At 39.3% G+C, this 16,547-nt stretch overlaps 1 protein-coding gene and 1 pseudogene across 1 annotated transcript in view; one reads left to right on the top strand and one right to left on the bottom strand.

The window, feature by feature from the left end:
• Window positions 1-16,547, bottom strand: part of LOC120083899 (bromodomain and WD repeat-containing protein 1) — a 56,324-nt gene that overhangs the window by 4,242 nt on the left and 35,535 nt on the right. Inside the window, exons 14-18 of the mRNA XM_039039810.1 lie at window positions 16,217-16,287; window positions 13,510-13,590; window positions 13,343-13,413; window positions 3,927-4,023; window positions 3,765-3,824 (exon numbers count right to left, since the gene is read on the bottom strand). Coding sequence (XP_038895738.1) covers window positions 3,765-3,824; window positions 3,927-4,023; window positions 13,343-13,413; window positions 13,510-13,590; window positions 16,217-16,287 — 380 coding nt within the window. The remainder of the gene's footprint in view (window positions 1-3,764; window positions 3,825-3,926; window positions 4,024-13,342; window positions 13,414-13,509; window positions 13,591-16,216; window positions 16,288-16,547) is intronic.
• LOC120083905 lies at window positions 1,143-3,427 on the top strand (annotated as a pseudogene).

Consider the following 16,547-nt stretch of genomic DNA (forward strand, 5'->3'; position numbering starts at 1 on the left):
AGGACCGAAGAGAAACATAAAACCTAATAAGAGCCTAAACATCACTAGACTCCTTATCCAACCCTCTAAACACTCGGTTGTTCTTTTCTCCCCAAAGATTCCACATTACAGCACACACCCCTACCAACCACAAGAAGCAACCTTTCTCAAGCAAGGTCGGATGGAAGAGAAACTCCCAGATCATAACACTAATGTCCCCTCTAACAAGTGAGCACAAACCATACATCTAGAGTCTAGAAGAACAAATTCCAAACCAAATGCACAAACACGCATCTCTAGAGGATGTGATCCATGTCTCCATCTGCCTTTCGATGGAGAATACAACAAAAAGGACCCACTAACGTAGGTTTCCTCAAAAACCAATCCAAAGTGTTCACCCGCCCGTGTAAAACTTGCCAAGCAAAGAATCTCATTTTCTTTGGAACCTAAATCCAGAAAAGATAGACTCTAGCACAAGAAAGATCCAACCAGCGAAAGAAGAGTTACAAGAGAAGCTTTCCAACATGTAAAGGATCTAGACACACATATCCTTTCTCCCACACCTAAAGTTAAACTCCCCCAACAATGATAACAAAGAGATAACATCAGTCGCTACCCTATTAGTCAAACAACGACTAACCCGAAAGAAAAGGAGACCAAACTCACCGACCAAATCAAAAAATAAAAAACTAAACGACTTTTTAAGGAAGATAACTAAAAAATACCAGGGAGCATTTAATTTGTTTATGTGAACATTTTGGATAGGCTCTCAAAGAAGATGGCCTCATTAATGATTCCTTTGGAAGGCAGAGGAAGATATGAACCACCTTCTCTAGAGCTATTAATTTGCGCGATCTGTGTGGAATTAATTTTTTTAGGAGTTTGTTTAGTATTGTGATAGCTCAGCTGAGGAATATTAGAGCAACAATCATAGAGTTCCTCCACCATCCGCCTTCCTAAGAGAGGTTATGATTTGCAAAGGTGTGCTTTGTTATGGGACCTTTTGGGGTTAGAGGAACAAGAGTGTTTACTATTTAGAGGTATGAAAAGGGACCCGAGTATTGTTTGGTCCTTGGTGTGGTTTCATGTTTCTCTTTAGGGTTTGACTTCTTTAAAGCTTTCGTTTACGATTTCCTCCATTTCTCTGTTTCTTCGATCTTCGATCAACGTCTTCAGCAATGGCAGATACTGAAACATTTGCCTTCCAGGCTGAGATTAATCAGCTTCTCGGTCTCATTATCAACACCTTTTACAGCAACAAGGAGATCTTTCTCTGAGAACTTATCAGCAATTCCTCTAACGCTCTAGATAAGATCCGATTTGAGAGTTTGACTGACAAGAGCAAGCTAGATGCTCAGCCTGAGCTCTTTATTCACATCATTCCTGATAAGGCAAACAATACATTGTCGATTATTGACAATGGTATTGGAATGACCAAGGCTGATTTAGTGAACAATCTTGGTACCATTGCAAGATCTGGGACCAAGGAGTTCATGGAAACTCTTGCAGCTGGCGCTGATGTGAGCATGATTGGACAGTTTGGAGTCAGTTTCTACTCGGCCTACCTTGTGGCTGAGAAGGTTATTGTTACAACTAAACACAATGATGATGAGCAGTATGTATGGGAGTCCCAAGCTGGGGATTCCTTCACAGTCACCAGGGACACATCTGGTGAGAATCTTGGCCTGTACCTCAAGGAAGATCAGCTTGAATACTTTGAGGAGCATCGTCTTAAGCATTTGAACAAGAAGCATTCTGAGTGCATTAGCTACCCGATTTCTCTCTGGGTTGAGAAGACCATTGAGAAGGAAATCTCTGATGACAAAGATAAGGAAGAGAAGAAGGACGAGGAAGGAAAGGTTGAGGAAGTTGATTAAGAGAAGGAGAAGGAAGAAAAGAAGAAGAAGATCAAGGAAGTTTCCCATGAGTGGTCCTTGGTGAACAAACAGAGGCCTATCTGGATGAGGAAGCCAGAAGAGATTACAAAGGAAGAGTATGCTGCTTTCTACAAGAGCCTTACCAACGAATGGGAGGAGCATCTAGCCATAAAGCACTTCTCTGTTGAAGGTCAATTGGAATTCAAGGCTATCCTCTTTGTTTCCAAGAGGGCTCCTTTTGATCTCTTTGACACAAAGAAGAAGCCAAACAACATTAAGTTGTATGTTCGCCGTGTCTTCATGGACAACTGTCAGAAATTGATTCCTGAATACCTTGGCTTTGTTAAGGGTATTGTCGATTCTGAGGATCTTCCTCTCAATATTTCTAGAGAAATGCTGCAGCAGAACAAGATCTTGAAGGCCATCCATGAAAACTTGGTGAAGAAGTGCCTTGAGCTCTTCTTTGAGATTGCTGAGAACAAAGAAGACTACAACAAGTTCTATGAGGCCTTCTCCAAGAACTTGAAGCTTGGTATCCCCGAGGATTCCCAGAAGAGGCCTAAGATTGCTGAACTTCTCCGTTTCCACTCCACCAAGAGTGGTGACGAGTTGACAAGCCTGAATGATTATGTGACCAGAATGAAGGAAGGCCAGACTGATATCTTTTAAGTTTTACATCACTGGTGAAAGCAAGAAAGCAGTAGAAAACTCTCCTTTCCTTGAGAAGCTCAAGAAGAAGGGTTACGAAGTTCTGTTCATGGTTGATGCAATGGATGACTATGCAGTTGGTCAGTTGAAGGAATTTGATGGTAAGAAGCTTGTATCAGCAACCAAGGAAAGTCTGAAACTTGATGAGAGTGAAGATGAAAAGAAGAAGAAGGAAGCTTTGAAGGAGAAGTTCGAGGGGCTATGCAAGGTGATTAAGGATGTTTTGGGTGACAAAGTTGAGAAGGTTGTTGTTTCTGACCGTGTCGTGGATTCTCCTTGCTGTTTGGTAACTGGTGAATATGGGTGGACAGCCAACATGGAAAGAATCATGAAAGCTGAGGCATTGAAGGACAATAGCATGGCAGGTTACATGTCAAGCAAGAAGACTATGGAAATCAACCCTGAGAACCCCATCATGGAAGAGCTCAGAAAGAGGGTTGATGCTGACAAGACAAATCTGTTAAGGACCTTGTTATCCTCCTTTTCGAGACTTCTCTTCTAACTTCCGACTTCAGCCTCGATGACCCGAACACCTTTGGAAACAGAATTCACAGGATGTTGAAGCTTGGATTAAGCATTGATGAGGATGTTGGAGAGGGCGATTCTGAAATGCCTCCTCTTGAGGATGCTGATGCTGATGCAGAGGGTAGCAAGATGGAGGAAGTCGATTAAATCCGGTAGCATCTTTTTTAAGGGTTCCCTATGTTATGTTTTTGATTTACAACATATATTTTGTCATGTCATTTAGTTAGTGTATGGCTTATTAAGATTTTTCTTCTCGGTTTCCTGATCAAGTTGCTGAGACAATTCTATTTTCACAAACATTTTGTGGCGACTTCAGTGATAGTATATTTCACTCAAAATGTGTTTCATCTTTCGAAACAAAATTATTCCCTCAGTAACATTTTACTTAGTTGGAACCCCTTTCTTTAACGAGATTGTTGTGGGCTTGGTTGGTTTTTTGTATGTCTTTGTTCTCTTTCCTTCTTTCTCAATGAAAGCAATTTGTTTATATTAAAAAACTTTGTGGGCTTGGTTGGTTTTTTGTATGTCTTTGTTCTCTTTCCTTCTTTCTCAATGAAAGCAATTTGTTTATATTAAAAAACTTGTACGAAAAGCTTACAGGAGCAATTATCACAGACTAGTAGAAATTGCTTCATAACAAGTTTAATAACAACATATCGCACAAAGTTTTCCTACCTGGTCAACTACATTGCCGGAAGGATCCTGAATAAGTGGGCGATAGTCACCAAGAAAGAACTGCAGTAAAGGCAAGACAAAAAGTATTCAAAAATTTCGCAAGACACATGATCATGAAGGAAGAAAAGTAGTGCTCAACAAAATATCAATCAACTCAAGTACCTGATCATACTTGGCATCCTGTTGGGATTCTCCCTGCCCTGTGCTTAATATATATAGCTGCCCAACATCATCTGAAAGTATAATTGATGTCCCGTCTCTATATCACAGAGGCAAAACTAAGACATTATCATATGTTTATACGTAAGGGATACATAGTAAAAAAGCAAGCCCTCACATTAAAATCATCTCAATATGAAGATCAAAACTGATCCAATTATGCACAATCAGCTCAATACATAATGATCAACTATGATGAACCTATTACACGGAAATTATAGCCACAGGCAAACATTGAATTTCTACAGTTCAATAATTCACTAAGTTTGACAAGCCTTATAAATATTATCCACCTTCAGCATCCTGCACCACTCAATCATAACTTCTAGATTCATTATATCCACAAAAGCATCTTGAAATTGCAAACCTTCAATATCAAGAAATACACACTTCATACAACTGATTGCAGAGCAAAGGCCATGGTAACGTCAAAGGCAATACCCATCTCTATGGCACCTTGGGTATCTAATAATCCAATCATTCATATCCACCCACTCAATCAGGGACCCCAGGCCCCAAGTGATCAAAAGTTCTCCCCCAATGTTTTCTAAAAGTATTGGGGGAGAACTTTAGATCTAGGGGCTCCTGGGTACATTGCAAAGCAGATTAATCTCATCCATAATAATATTGTCCATGTTATCGGCAATGGTGCATCCACATCCTAGGAATGACAGTTGTGTCGGCGATTCATCCCTCACAATTGCCTATCCTAGATTATTTGCTCTCTCTAATCAAAAGGAGGCCACCATTGCACAATGCTGGAATTTGGAATACGAATCTTGGGACCTTGGTTTGCGGCAAAATCTTAATGAAGAAGAGATTCTTGAATGGTCTCTTCTCTCTACTTCTGCCTCCTAATGACCACTCCATGGATGAAAAATGGAAATGGAAATTAGATAGGTCTGGTCTATTTACCACTAAGTCGCTCACGCAACTTCTTGCCTCAAGTGGTAACAAACAGAATGAACACCTTTATAAGAACATCTGGAAAGGTGCCATTCCAACAAAAAATTGATTCTTTCTGTGGGAGGCTAGCCATGGTAGTATTAACACGGCAAATGTTCTTATCAAAAAGGCCCAATGTGATGTAAAAAGAATAGGGGTAATTGGGTAATTAGGTAATATTCTAGGTTAATTCCTTTTTTACCCTCACTTGTAGTAAAACTCTATAAATAGGAACTTGTCCCTCTTGTATGAAACACTTTATTCATTCTAATAAAAGATTCACAATCTTGATTCTTGGAGAGAATTCTCCTTTTATCTCCTTTAGGCTACATCAATTGGTATCAAAGCAACCGCCTGGGCCAAGATTGACTGCCGTCGGTGCAAGACCGGGAAACTCTTGACAATGTCGATCTCAAGAGGGAGTTTTGTGAATTGTGCTCGTTGACAAACAACAAACATCTAATTAGGGGGAACCCTTGAATTCCAAGAAAGAACGAAAAAACCAAAGATTTTTCAAGATTTTGCAAGAATGGACTATTATCGACCAAAAAAGGCGTCCAAGAAAAAAGTACAACAATTGGTATGAGGAAGAAAATCAAATTTACTTCCAAAAACAGTGCTAGAAATCTGACTCAAGTTATTTCGAATAGAAATTTCAACACACTAATTTTGTCCATGCTCGATTTTCTCAAAGAACCTATCATTATCCATATTGGAAATTTGATTCTAGTGATTCTAGTGATTCCGATGATGTTTCAAGGACGGTTTGGGCCGGAATAAGAAGGCGACAATATCGAAAAAGGACCCAACGATCCAATCAAATCCATTTTTCAAGATATCAACGTAAAGATTGGGAGTTAGATGAATTAAAGAATCATCAAGAATGGATTTTTACCGTCCAAGAAAAACGTTCAAGACTCAAAATTACTCTTTTGGTTATGAAACACGATCAAGAAAGGTTGATTCAAGAGAATTAGTGGATGAGTCCTATACCCAACATGAGATTAAAACATATTCAAGAATCCAACAAAATGACTACTTAGATCTCATAGCATTGGAGGAAATAAAGAAAACAACAAAAGAAATCCAACGTTCATTGAGGAAAATGACTCAACATATTGATCAATTATCAATTCATTTGCAAGAGTTCAAGAACGGATTGATTTCATATACCGAAGAAAAACAAAAGAATCATGGTTGGAAAATTTTCAAATAGAAAATCCTGAAGATAAAATTGAAGAAAAACAAGAATTTGAAGATGTTGATTTGGAAATAGTTTCAAGTAAAAAAGAAAAATCCATTGAAGAAGATGGAAACGAAGTATCAAACATCGAGCAAAAATTGAACAAGAACAATGACACACTGATTGTGTGGAAATGGATCACCAAACTGTCAAAGAACTTGAAGCGAATGATAAAGAACACATGATTCTTGAACAATTTTCCTTGGAAGGTGGTTTTTTAGTGATTGGTCCTTTGAATACGGTTTTGAATGAGCTTGAAGGAGACATCTTTTTTGGGTTTATATCCGATGGAGAAGTTCATCTTTTGATGGCAATATTAGACTTTTTGTCTCAAATTTATACTTTTGATCATAATATTTTTGTTCAAAATGTAGGAGGTTGGTTTGGTCATACTCCGTTGAACAAGTTTATTTCATTCTTTGTTTGCTTCATAATTTTTTTCTCTTTAAAACTCGAGGGCAAGTTTTCTTTTTGGAGGGGTAGAATGATGTAAAAAGAATAGGGGTTAATTGGGTAATTAGGTAATATTCTAGATTAATTCCCTTTTTACCCTCACTTGTAGTAAAACTCTATAAATAGGAACTTTTCCCTCTTGTATGAAACACTTTATTCATTCTAATAAAAGATTCAAAATTTTGATTCTTGGAGAGAATTCTCCTTTTATCACCTTTAGGTTACATCACAATGGATCGTGTCTGCCTCCAGCTGGTGTATCCTTTGTCACCAATGTGGCGAATCCATTATGCACATCCTAGTTTTTTGTGACTATGCACAATTGTTTTAGTGGAGAATATTATCATGCTTCAACTACCATGTGGCCTTTCCAAATGACCCTCTCATCCTATTGAATATGTTTCTTATCGAACATCCATTCAAAAATGAGAAAGCGATCATGTGGACCTGCATCATCAAAGCCTTCTTTTGGCTCATTTGGAGCAAACACAATCATCGTACTTTTGAAGATAGAGAAACGAAATTCACTCTATTTTTAGATCACCTTTTGTATACTTCTCTATCTTGGTATAATTTTACTCCCCTTTTTTGTGATTACGATTACAATCTTACTTCTCTTATATCACAATGGAAAAGCAATATGTAATCTCTCACGGCTTTTATTGCCCTTTTGTAATTTCATACTGTCAAAAAACAGCTTGTAACCCTAGGGGTATTTTAGTAATTGTATGTACCCTAGGGCTTCCCACTAGTCTATTTATTTGGCCTATTCTCTTGTACTTTGTGTATCAATTCAATAATAAAAAATCAGTCTCAATCGTGGTTTTTTCTCCCTGATCTAGGGTTTTCCATATAAATCTTGTGCTCTTGCCTTCTCTCTTTTTCAACATGGTATCAGAGCATGGCAACAAAGCCCTAGCCACCATCGATGAGAATAGACCAGATTCTCCTCCAACAAACTCCATGGAACTAGTGGGACCATAAACGCCGACATCACTAAAGCCGTACGAGAAGCCGTGGAACAGTACCTTCAAGATGCACTACCGAAAATCATCCAATCAGTGTCGGACCTCAACCTTAGCCAACCTAGCTCCAGCCACCCATCCTTGGCCGAGGAAATCCCATCGGACTTCAACCCCAGCTGACCCAACTCCAGACGATCTTCCCCAGCCGAACCGCCGCATCTTCAGTCGCGTGATACCCGTGTGTTCCAGACCCAGCCGGCATATTCCGGTGCACGATTTCGCGATGACCCAGCCAAGCAGCATCAAGATTACCCAACCGATCAGCCACCGATCGCGATTTCAAGCGACTCCAAGGCTTTCCAGACCCAGCCAATCTATTCTACCGCCTGCCTTCACGATGACTTAGCTGCACAACCACCGATCGTGATGACCCAGCCGGCGAACCCAACGCCCTTCATGGCCGAGTCCACCCAGGAGAAGTCGGCCAAACCCTATGCGTCGGTCTTCTACCCAAATACTTCGATCGGCTCTTCGATCCAACGGTCTGCTCCGATGGCACCAGCAGTCGGGTCTGTACATGAACCTTGCCGAGGGTCGAATGATCTCCAACGGCGTTTTGCCCATCTCCAACAGCAGACTGCCGATTTCGGAACGGTTCTTGGGACAAACTCTCAAGATTTATCAGACAACATATCAATATATTCTGAAAATCCGGTAAATTCTTTCCCTATTTTACCCACTACATATATTGTCTGGATCCATGGAAAATTCTATAGGATTTATTACCGGAGAAAAACTGAATGGCCAGAACTATTTTTCCTGATCCCAATCCATCAGAATGGCCTTGGAAGGACGTCATAAATTTGGATACTTGACTGGAGAGATACCTAAGCCTGGATCAGGAGACCCTCAGGAACGAATCTGGAAGGGAGAAGACTCGTTGTTGAGATCTGTTCTGATTAATAGTATGGAACCCCAGATTGGCAGATCGTTATTCTATGCTGCAACTGCCAAGGATATTTGGGATGCTGTACAACAACTCTATTCGAAAAGGCAGAATGCATCCCAGCTCTACACGTTACAGAAACAGGCACATGAATGCAAGCAAGGAACTATGGACGTAACATCCTATTCCAATAAAATGGCTCTTTTGTGGCAAGAGATGGATCTGTGTAGGGAGATAGTCCGAAAATGTGCGCATGACGGACCATAGTATGCAAAAATTGAAGAAGCTAACCGTGTCTATGACTTCCTTGCTAGACTAAATTTGAGGTTTGATGCTGTTCGGAGTCGGATTCTGGGGTAACGCCCTACACCTTCTCTCATGGAAGTTTTCTCAGAAATACGTCTGGAGGAAGACAGATCAAGTGTAATGAATAACCCGGTAATTATCCCTACAGATGTTGCTGCTTTTGCCACTAAGTCCTCCAGCATCGATAGTGATAAGAAGCCCACTCCTGTTTGTGAGCACTGTAAAAAGTCGTGGCATACAAAAGACCAGTGTTGGAAGTTACATGGACGGCCCCCGAATAGTAAACATCATCAATCACATGAAAAATCAACCCCTGGACGTGCCCTTGTGAGTGACTCGACGAATGAGAACCCCCAGCATCAACCCTCAGCAGACAGTACAACCAGTCTAAATACAGTTGGAGTCAGTGCCATCGTCCAGTCAGGTACTATCCAGTCTTTTGGTCTTATTAGTATTAACGGTAAAAAACCATAGACTGTTGACTCATGGGCGACAGATCACCTTACTGATACTTCTGATCAGTTTCTTTCATGTTGTCCAAGTGCCAGTAACGAACGAATTAGGATCTGAATTGTCAAGCAGTTTTTTCACCCGACTCTATTTTATTTCAGGATCTGAGCTTGGGGACGAAGATTGGCACTGCCCGGCATGATAGGGGACTCTACTTCCTGACTGATGATGCTTCCTCTAGGAATGATTATAGGACTAGCCTGGTTCTGTCTCTTATACTGTCTCTTATACACATCTAGATGTGTATAAGAGACAGGCATAATAGGGGACTCTACTTCCTCACTGATGATGCTTCCTCTAGGAATGATTATAGGACTAGCCTTGTCTCTTTAAATTGTGATGTGTGTATTCGTGCCAAATAGGGTCATGTCTCCTTTCACTCCCAGCCCTACAAACCATCCAAATCCTTCACATTAGTTCACAGTGATGTTTGGGGTCCCTCACCAACCACAACCTCCACAGAGAAACGCTGGTTTGTCACCTTTATAGATGATCACACTCGGCTTGCTTGGGTCGTTCTCCTCACTGATAAGTCCGAGGTGTTATCTATATTCCAACAATTCTATGCCATTGTGAAAACCCAGTTTAATGCCAGGATTGGTATTTTGAGAAGTGACAATGGGTGGGAATTCTTTAACGCTTCCTTCCAGGACTTCCTTGCATCCAAAGGGGTTATCCACCAAAGTTCGTGTGCTTACACTCCCCAGCAAAATGGGGTAGTCGAAAGGAAAAATCGTCATTTGGTGGAAGTTGCCAGGTCCTTAATGCTATCCACATCCTTCCAGTCTTACCTATGGGGAGATGCTATCCTTACTACCGCTCACTTAATCAACCGAATGCCTTCCCGAGTCCTCAACTTTCAAAAGCCATTAGACTGTTTGAAAGAGTCCTACCCAACTACTCGTTTAATCTCCGATGTACCACTTCGAGTGTTTGACTGTGTTGCCCTGTCTCTTATACACATCTAGATGTGTATAAGAGACAGGTTCACTCCCATGGTCCTAACCGCACAAAGTTCACCCCCCGTGCTCAAAAATGCGTCTTTGTTGGGTATCCGCTTCATCAGCGTGGGTATAAATGTTACCACTCATCCTCTCACAAATATTTTGTTTCCATGGATATCACCTTCCTTGAGGATCAGCCTTTCTTTCCCGTTAGCCATCTTCAGGGGGAGACATCCAATGAAGAGGCTAACTGGTCCACCTATACAGTTCCCTTATAGAGTCATCTCCTATTCCTGAATATGTCCATCCTATCCTCCCTACCAATCAAGTCCCATGAATAACATACAATAGGAAGAATCTCAGGAAGGAAACAGCGCCACCTGTCGCAGCTCCAGCTCTGGTCCATGAATCAAACCCGGCATCAGGTACGTGTATTCCTGAAATTATTGAGATTGATACTTGTGCTAAGACTAACGAATGCAGAGAGAAAAAGGGAGGAGAAGGTGCTGACAGCACCACTATAGCAGATGGAAAGACGATGGTGAATAGTGATTCGAAAATTGTTCCAGAAAATGTAAGTGATATTAGAGATGATGGTGTAAAGGAGACTTCTGAAGATGAAACCCAGGTAAAGGAGACTATTGATCACAGTGGGAATTCTAGCGGTCTGGAAGAGCACGATATAGTTCCGTTTTTCTCAAGACACCTCATCTCCTCCATAACAGGTCAGAGATTGAGGACACAAGTCATCCTACCCAAAGGGCACAAGACAGTTGGGTGCAAATGGGTCTTCATTTTAAAGTATAAGTCAGATGGAACCATTGATCGGTACAAGGCCAGGTTAGTTGCCAAAGGGTTTACTCAAACCTTTGGTGTAGATTACTCCGAGACATTCTCTCCCGTAGCTAAACTCAATACTATCCGAGTATTGTTATCTGTTGCAGTTAACAGAGATTGGTCTCTGCATCAACTGGATGTAAAGAATATCTTTCTCAATGGAGAACTTGAGGAGGAAGTCTACATGAATCCTCCTCCCGGATTTGAAGATCAGTTCAAACAGCCAGTCTGTCGGCTGAGAAAGTCGCTATATGGGTTGAAACAGTCTCCGAGAGCCTGGTTTGACAGATTTGCCACCTTTGTCAAAGGACAAGGGTATATCCAAGGGCACTCAGATCACACACTGTTTACAAAGAAGACAACTTCAGGGAAAGTTGCAGTTCTCATTGTGTACGTTGACGATATTGTGCTCTTCGGTGGTGGTGATGATGAAATTGTGAAACTCAAAGCAAAGATGGCCAAAGAATTTGAGATTAAAGACCTTGCAAAGTTAAGATACTTTCTCGGAATGGAAGTAGCCCGGTCAAGGAATGGGATCTCTGTGTCCCAACGGAAATACACTATTGACCTCCTAAAGGAGACAGGAATGACTAGGTGCAAACTTGTTGACACCCCGGTCGGATATAATTCAAAGCTCAGCAATACTAGTAACAGTGTCCCGGTCAATAAAGAAAGGTATCAGCGGTTAGTTGGGAAATTGATATATTTATCTCACACAAGATCCGATATTTCATATGCAATTAGTGTTGTCAGTCAGTTTATGCAGGCCCCTTATGAGGAACACATGAGGGCAGTTGAACGCATCCTACGATATCTGAAAGGTACTCCTGGTAAGGGGTTATTGTTCAAGAAATCTGATAAACGTTGCATTGAAGCCTACACTAAGTCTGATTGGGCAGGATCTGTTGATAGAAAATCAACATCTAGGTATTGCACATTTGTCTGGAGTAATCTAGTGACCTGGAGGAGTAAGAAACAGGGAGTTGTGGCCAGAAGTAGTGCGGAAGCTGAGTATCGGGCCATGAGTTTAAGGATATGTGAAGAAATCTGGTTGATGAAAGTGTTGGCAGATCTTCAAAGGCATTGAACTCCCAATGAAACTGTTCTGTGACAATAGTATTGCAAACAATCTTGTTCAGCATGACAGAACAAAACATTCTGAGATCGACCGACACTTTATCAAGGAAATACTTGACAACGGAAATATATGCATTCCTTATGTTCCCTCAAATCAGCAAATCGCAGATGTGCTCACAAAAGAGTTACTAAGACAAAACTTTGATTATTGTGTTAGCAAATTGGGCCTTATTGATATCTACGCCTCAACTTGAGGAGTGTCGAAAAACAGCTTGTAACCCTAGGGGTATTTTAGTAATTGTATGTACCCTAGGACTTCCTACTAGTCTATTTATTTATTTGACCTATTCTCTTGTACTTTGAGTATCAATTCAATAATAAAAAAATCAGTTTCTATCGTGGTTTTTTCTCCCTGGTCTAGGGTTTTCCACATAAATCTTGTGTTCTTGCATTCTCTCTTTTTCAACACATACTACCAATGAAATTATGATAGGATGTTTCTCATAAAAAAAAATGCTTTCTAAAAGTATGAAGCACATTAAAGTGCTATAGTCGTTGAGGCTTAACACATGAAACACCAAAAAAGAAGAGTGGAAAAGGAATCAGCAACTAGGTTTTCTTTAAACGCATAATAAATGTAAGTAACTATTTTATATATGATGAAATATAGTTTTTTTTCTTGGATACGTTTAAAATTGCAGTATTATGAATTATTATATAATTAAAATTTTAATAATTTAGAGCTTAGTCAGGGATTGTTATAAGAAATGAGGGATTTGGGGATACTTCTTAATTTCTCTTCAAAAAAAACAAGTCACGCATTCAGAAGATACTACTGCTTTTACCTGGGCATCGTAATTTCCACATTTATTTTATCAACTCTCCCACATATTGATACAACTATCAGAAAACATCAAACACCACCTACATTGACGAAAAATAACAAGACGCACATCATGCCATTATGCAGATTTCTCCCTGGAATGTCATCGGACCTCTCAAACATAAGTACAAAAAACTACCTCAAGAACCATATCATTTCACGAGAGAATGCTTTCACAAATGTGGGAACATTAATTCAGAGATAAATCAAGCATGTGAGGATCAATTGGGCAACTTGAATATGAACTTACGACGAAAACTTCCCATCAACCAGTTTGAAATGAGAAATTTCATATATCCGAATCGGTGTGCCTTCCCAAATCTAGAATCAAATAACATCATATAAAACAAAGGTCCTCATGAAGAAGTAAAAAAATAAAAATTATAACGTAAGACTGAAGGGAACCCAGAAACTCACATCCCAAACTATCGTCTTTCCATCGTATCCAGCACTCATAGCAATCCTTGGATTGAAAGGATGAACATCAAGTACATACGTCTGTCAGGGATATAAAGCAATCTTATCAGAATCTATGACTACGAAGTAGATATCTTTAGGGCTCATAGTGCATAAAGCAATGAATGTCAGCATCTTTTCTAACGATAAAAACTGCTAATATTACTTTAGTCTGGCTTCACTCTTATTTTCATCATTTCATGCTGTGGATAATCCATTTTTCTTAAAACAGCTGGCCTTTTGACACATCGGCTAGATGGTTTCAAGTAACAGATGTCAACAATTAGTATGAGGTATTGGGTTATTTAGTTATACTGGCCAGTGAAGACCAAAAATATCTTCTGGTTCAAGAGTCCGTGTTGCATGAAAACCCCATTAATGTCCAAGGTGACTCCCTCACAGATTTCTCTCAACTGCAATAACGAAGATGGTATTGATTTGGCACAAGAAAAGTCTCCTCACGTTTTGCATTCTCATCTGGGATTGGAGAAGTCTTTGAATTTTCAGAAGCAAGTAATAATTGGTTTTAATTCAGCAATTGATGGGCCAAATTCTTTGGAAGAGGAAGGGTCAGCCAAAATATCTCTTACCTTGGAAGGTGAAAAGGCTATCCCAAACACCCAATTAATTGGTGGGTCAATTTCTATGGAAAAGAAAGGGTCATCCAGTTTTCTTTTATCCTTGGAAGGTGAAAGGTCTGTCCTTGACAACCAAAGAAAACTTCAGTCTTTGGTATCCATTGTTGAAACTCCTTCAAAGACTCTTCAATCTTTTCCGTTATATTATTCTAGGAAAAAGAAGTCCTCTGTTTTTTATAAACAAGACAAATTTAATCATGACTGTTTGGAAGAAGCTGTTACTCAAACTTTGTTACCAGAATTGCAAAAAATCTCTCTAAAGCCAGTTCACCCTTCATAGGAGGTCAGATATTCTTCATTTTCTATTCCCAATTCTCAGATTTGTTTCCAACGGGGTGTTCTGTGACAGTTGAGCTCTATTAGTTCTCCTAAACAAAATGTCTCGGACGATGACTTGATGGTAAGTGTTAGTAGTGAAGAGCTGGATTTTAATTTGATGGAAAAAAATGTTGAGAAAATTCCTATAATTGAGAATTATGGGAAAGAGCTTAATAGTTTGTTTCAAGTTTCAGTCGTAAGCGAGTCTAGCAAAGCAGCTCAAAAGCAAGGTTCTCTCCACTTTCTTCTTCTCAAATCCCTTCCAAATTTTCTTCTCTGATTGAAGCTTGCGGTTTACAACTTTGTAAAGTCTCCAATCACCATTCTCCTTCGGTTAGGTGATTGTTTGTATGATAAGATTAGAATTTTTCAAGGTCATTTGTGGAGGTTTGTGGAGAGGCAAATGCTCTCTACGTTAGGTGGGTTGAATGTTTATTGGAATTGTTGGAGTATATGTTTCGGCTGCAATATTAATTAAGGCTGTTGAATTTCTGTCTTTTTTCAAGGAGTACTTTCAGCTGCATTTTTTTTTTTTTTGGAAGAATTCTCCATTTTCAAAGCATTCTACTCATCTGCATTAACTATTTCGAGTTTTTCTCTCCTGCAATTCGGAAACATTTGTTGTAGTTTTGTTTTCGAGAATGGATAGCTCATCTGGATGAAGAAGTGGACCGAATTCAAAAGGAGAAGCTTCTGTGCAAAATAAAGTACCCCTAGCAGAAGATTAAAAATTTTCAGCAACTCTTGTCGGAGCTTTCTGACCTCTACTTTAAATTCTATGGGCCATTTGATGTCATTTCTTTTGCTTAATGGGAGTGGCCTTTTCTCAAAGCTGTCAAAGTTGGTGGATGGTTTCTCATTTCTCCAAGTTCCTTTGGTCTTTTGTCTCCGATTTTGGCCTCATCACACAGTTGTTGGTTCTCTTAGTTTCAGATTTAGTGGTCTTCTATCAAGAGCCATCTTATTCCGTTTTGGGTTGTATTTCTTTTTGTTCTGATTTTTTTGGACTAGTCTAATCATGGGCTATATTTGGTTGTATTTACGTCATTTTACTTATTTTGTTTCACAGTGCTTTGAGCATTAGTCTCTTTTCATTTCGAAAAGTGTCGTTTCCTTTAAAAAATAAATAAATAAATAAGTCGTAAAATCTAAATTCAGGTACATGTAACCTGATGCAAAAATTACAGGAAAGTCAGTCTGAGAACATGGAACATAAGTATAATGAAGATCCTTAAGTCGCAATACACTGAATTGTTCTTAACATAAAATTTTCTGCAAGTAATTCACTCTCTTTGAAACCACACACACACAACGCTCCTATCTATAGTTTTATCCTTCCTCTTTATCATAACTAACAAATCCGGTGTTAATCCTAGTTAGATTGGTATCAAAATCATCCAAATCAATATTTTTCAACACGGAGTAACTAAAGACACAAAGAAGCCTTGATTGGTATAGCTCCAGCAAAAACACAACTTCTCTTTCTCACAACTTTTAAAAGAATTACATCCATACTATTTCCAACAGTTAAGGAATTGCCATAAAACCCTAGACAATAGAGTGAAAGCATGAAACATTGTAATGACATAAATGCAAGGATAAAATAAGAAAGTATCTGTATGGCACTATGTATTGTACTATGACTAGATGAGACTTCACAAAAGTCATCATGTCATTAAACCAAAAAATTCGCAAATAAATAAACCACTTACCGATTCAGTATGACCTGTCAAAGAGTGAACTAAGCTGCCATCAGAAGCATTCCAAACACAAATTCTACAATCTGTACCACATAGGAAAAACTGCTAGGTTGAGAAAATTATAAATTATGCTCCTAAAATTTACCAGACTATTTGAGATCCTAAAGTAACATATTAGTTACACTGATGTCCAGCAGTCCTGGAATAACCAAGAAAAATGATGATAAAGAAAACACAGATTTAAATAACACAAAATTGTTCATTCTCCCACAATATAGCATCATTAAAATTTGTACAAATGCATGCATGTGTGTGCGCATCAAGGTTATGCCTTAATTTTATA

This window comes from Benincasa hispida, chromosome 1 (genome assembly GCF_009727055.1).
Source record: "Benincasa hispida cultivar B227 chromosome 1, ASM972705v1, whole genome shotgun sequence".
Classification (NCBI taxonomy): Eukaryota; Viridiplantae; Streptophyta; class Magnoliopsida; order Cucurbitales; family Cucurbitaceae; genus Benincasa; species Benincasa hispida.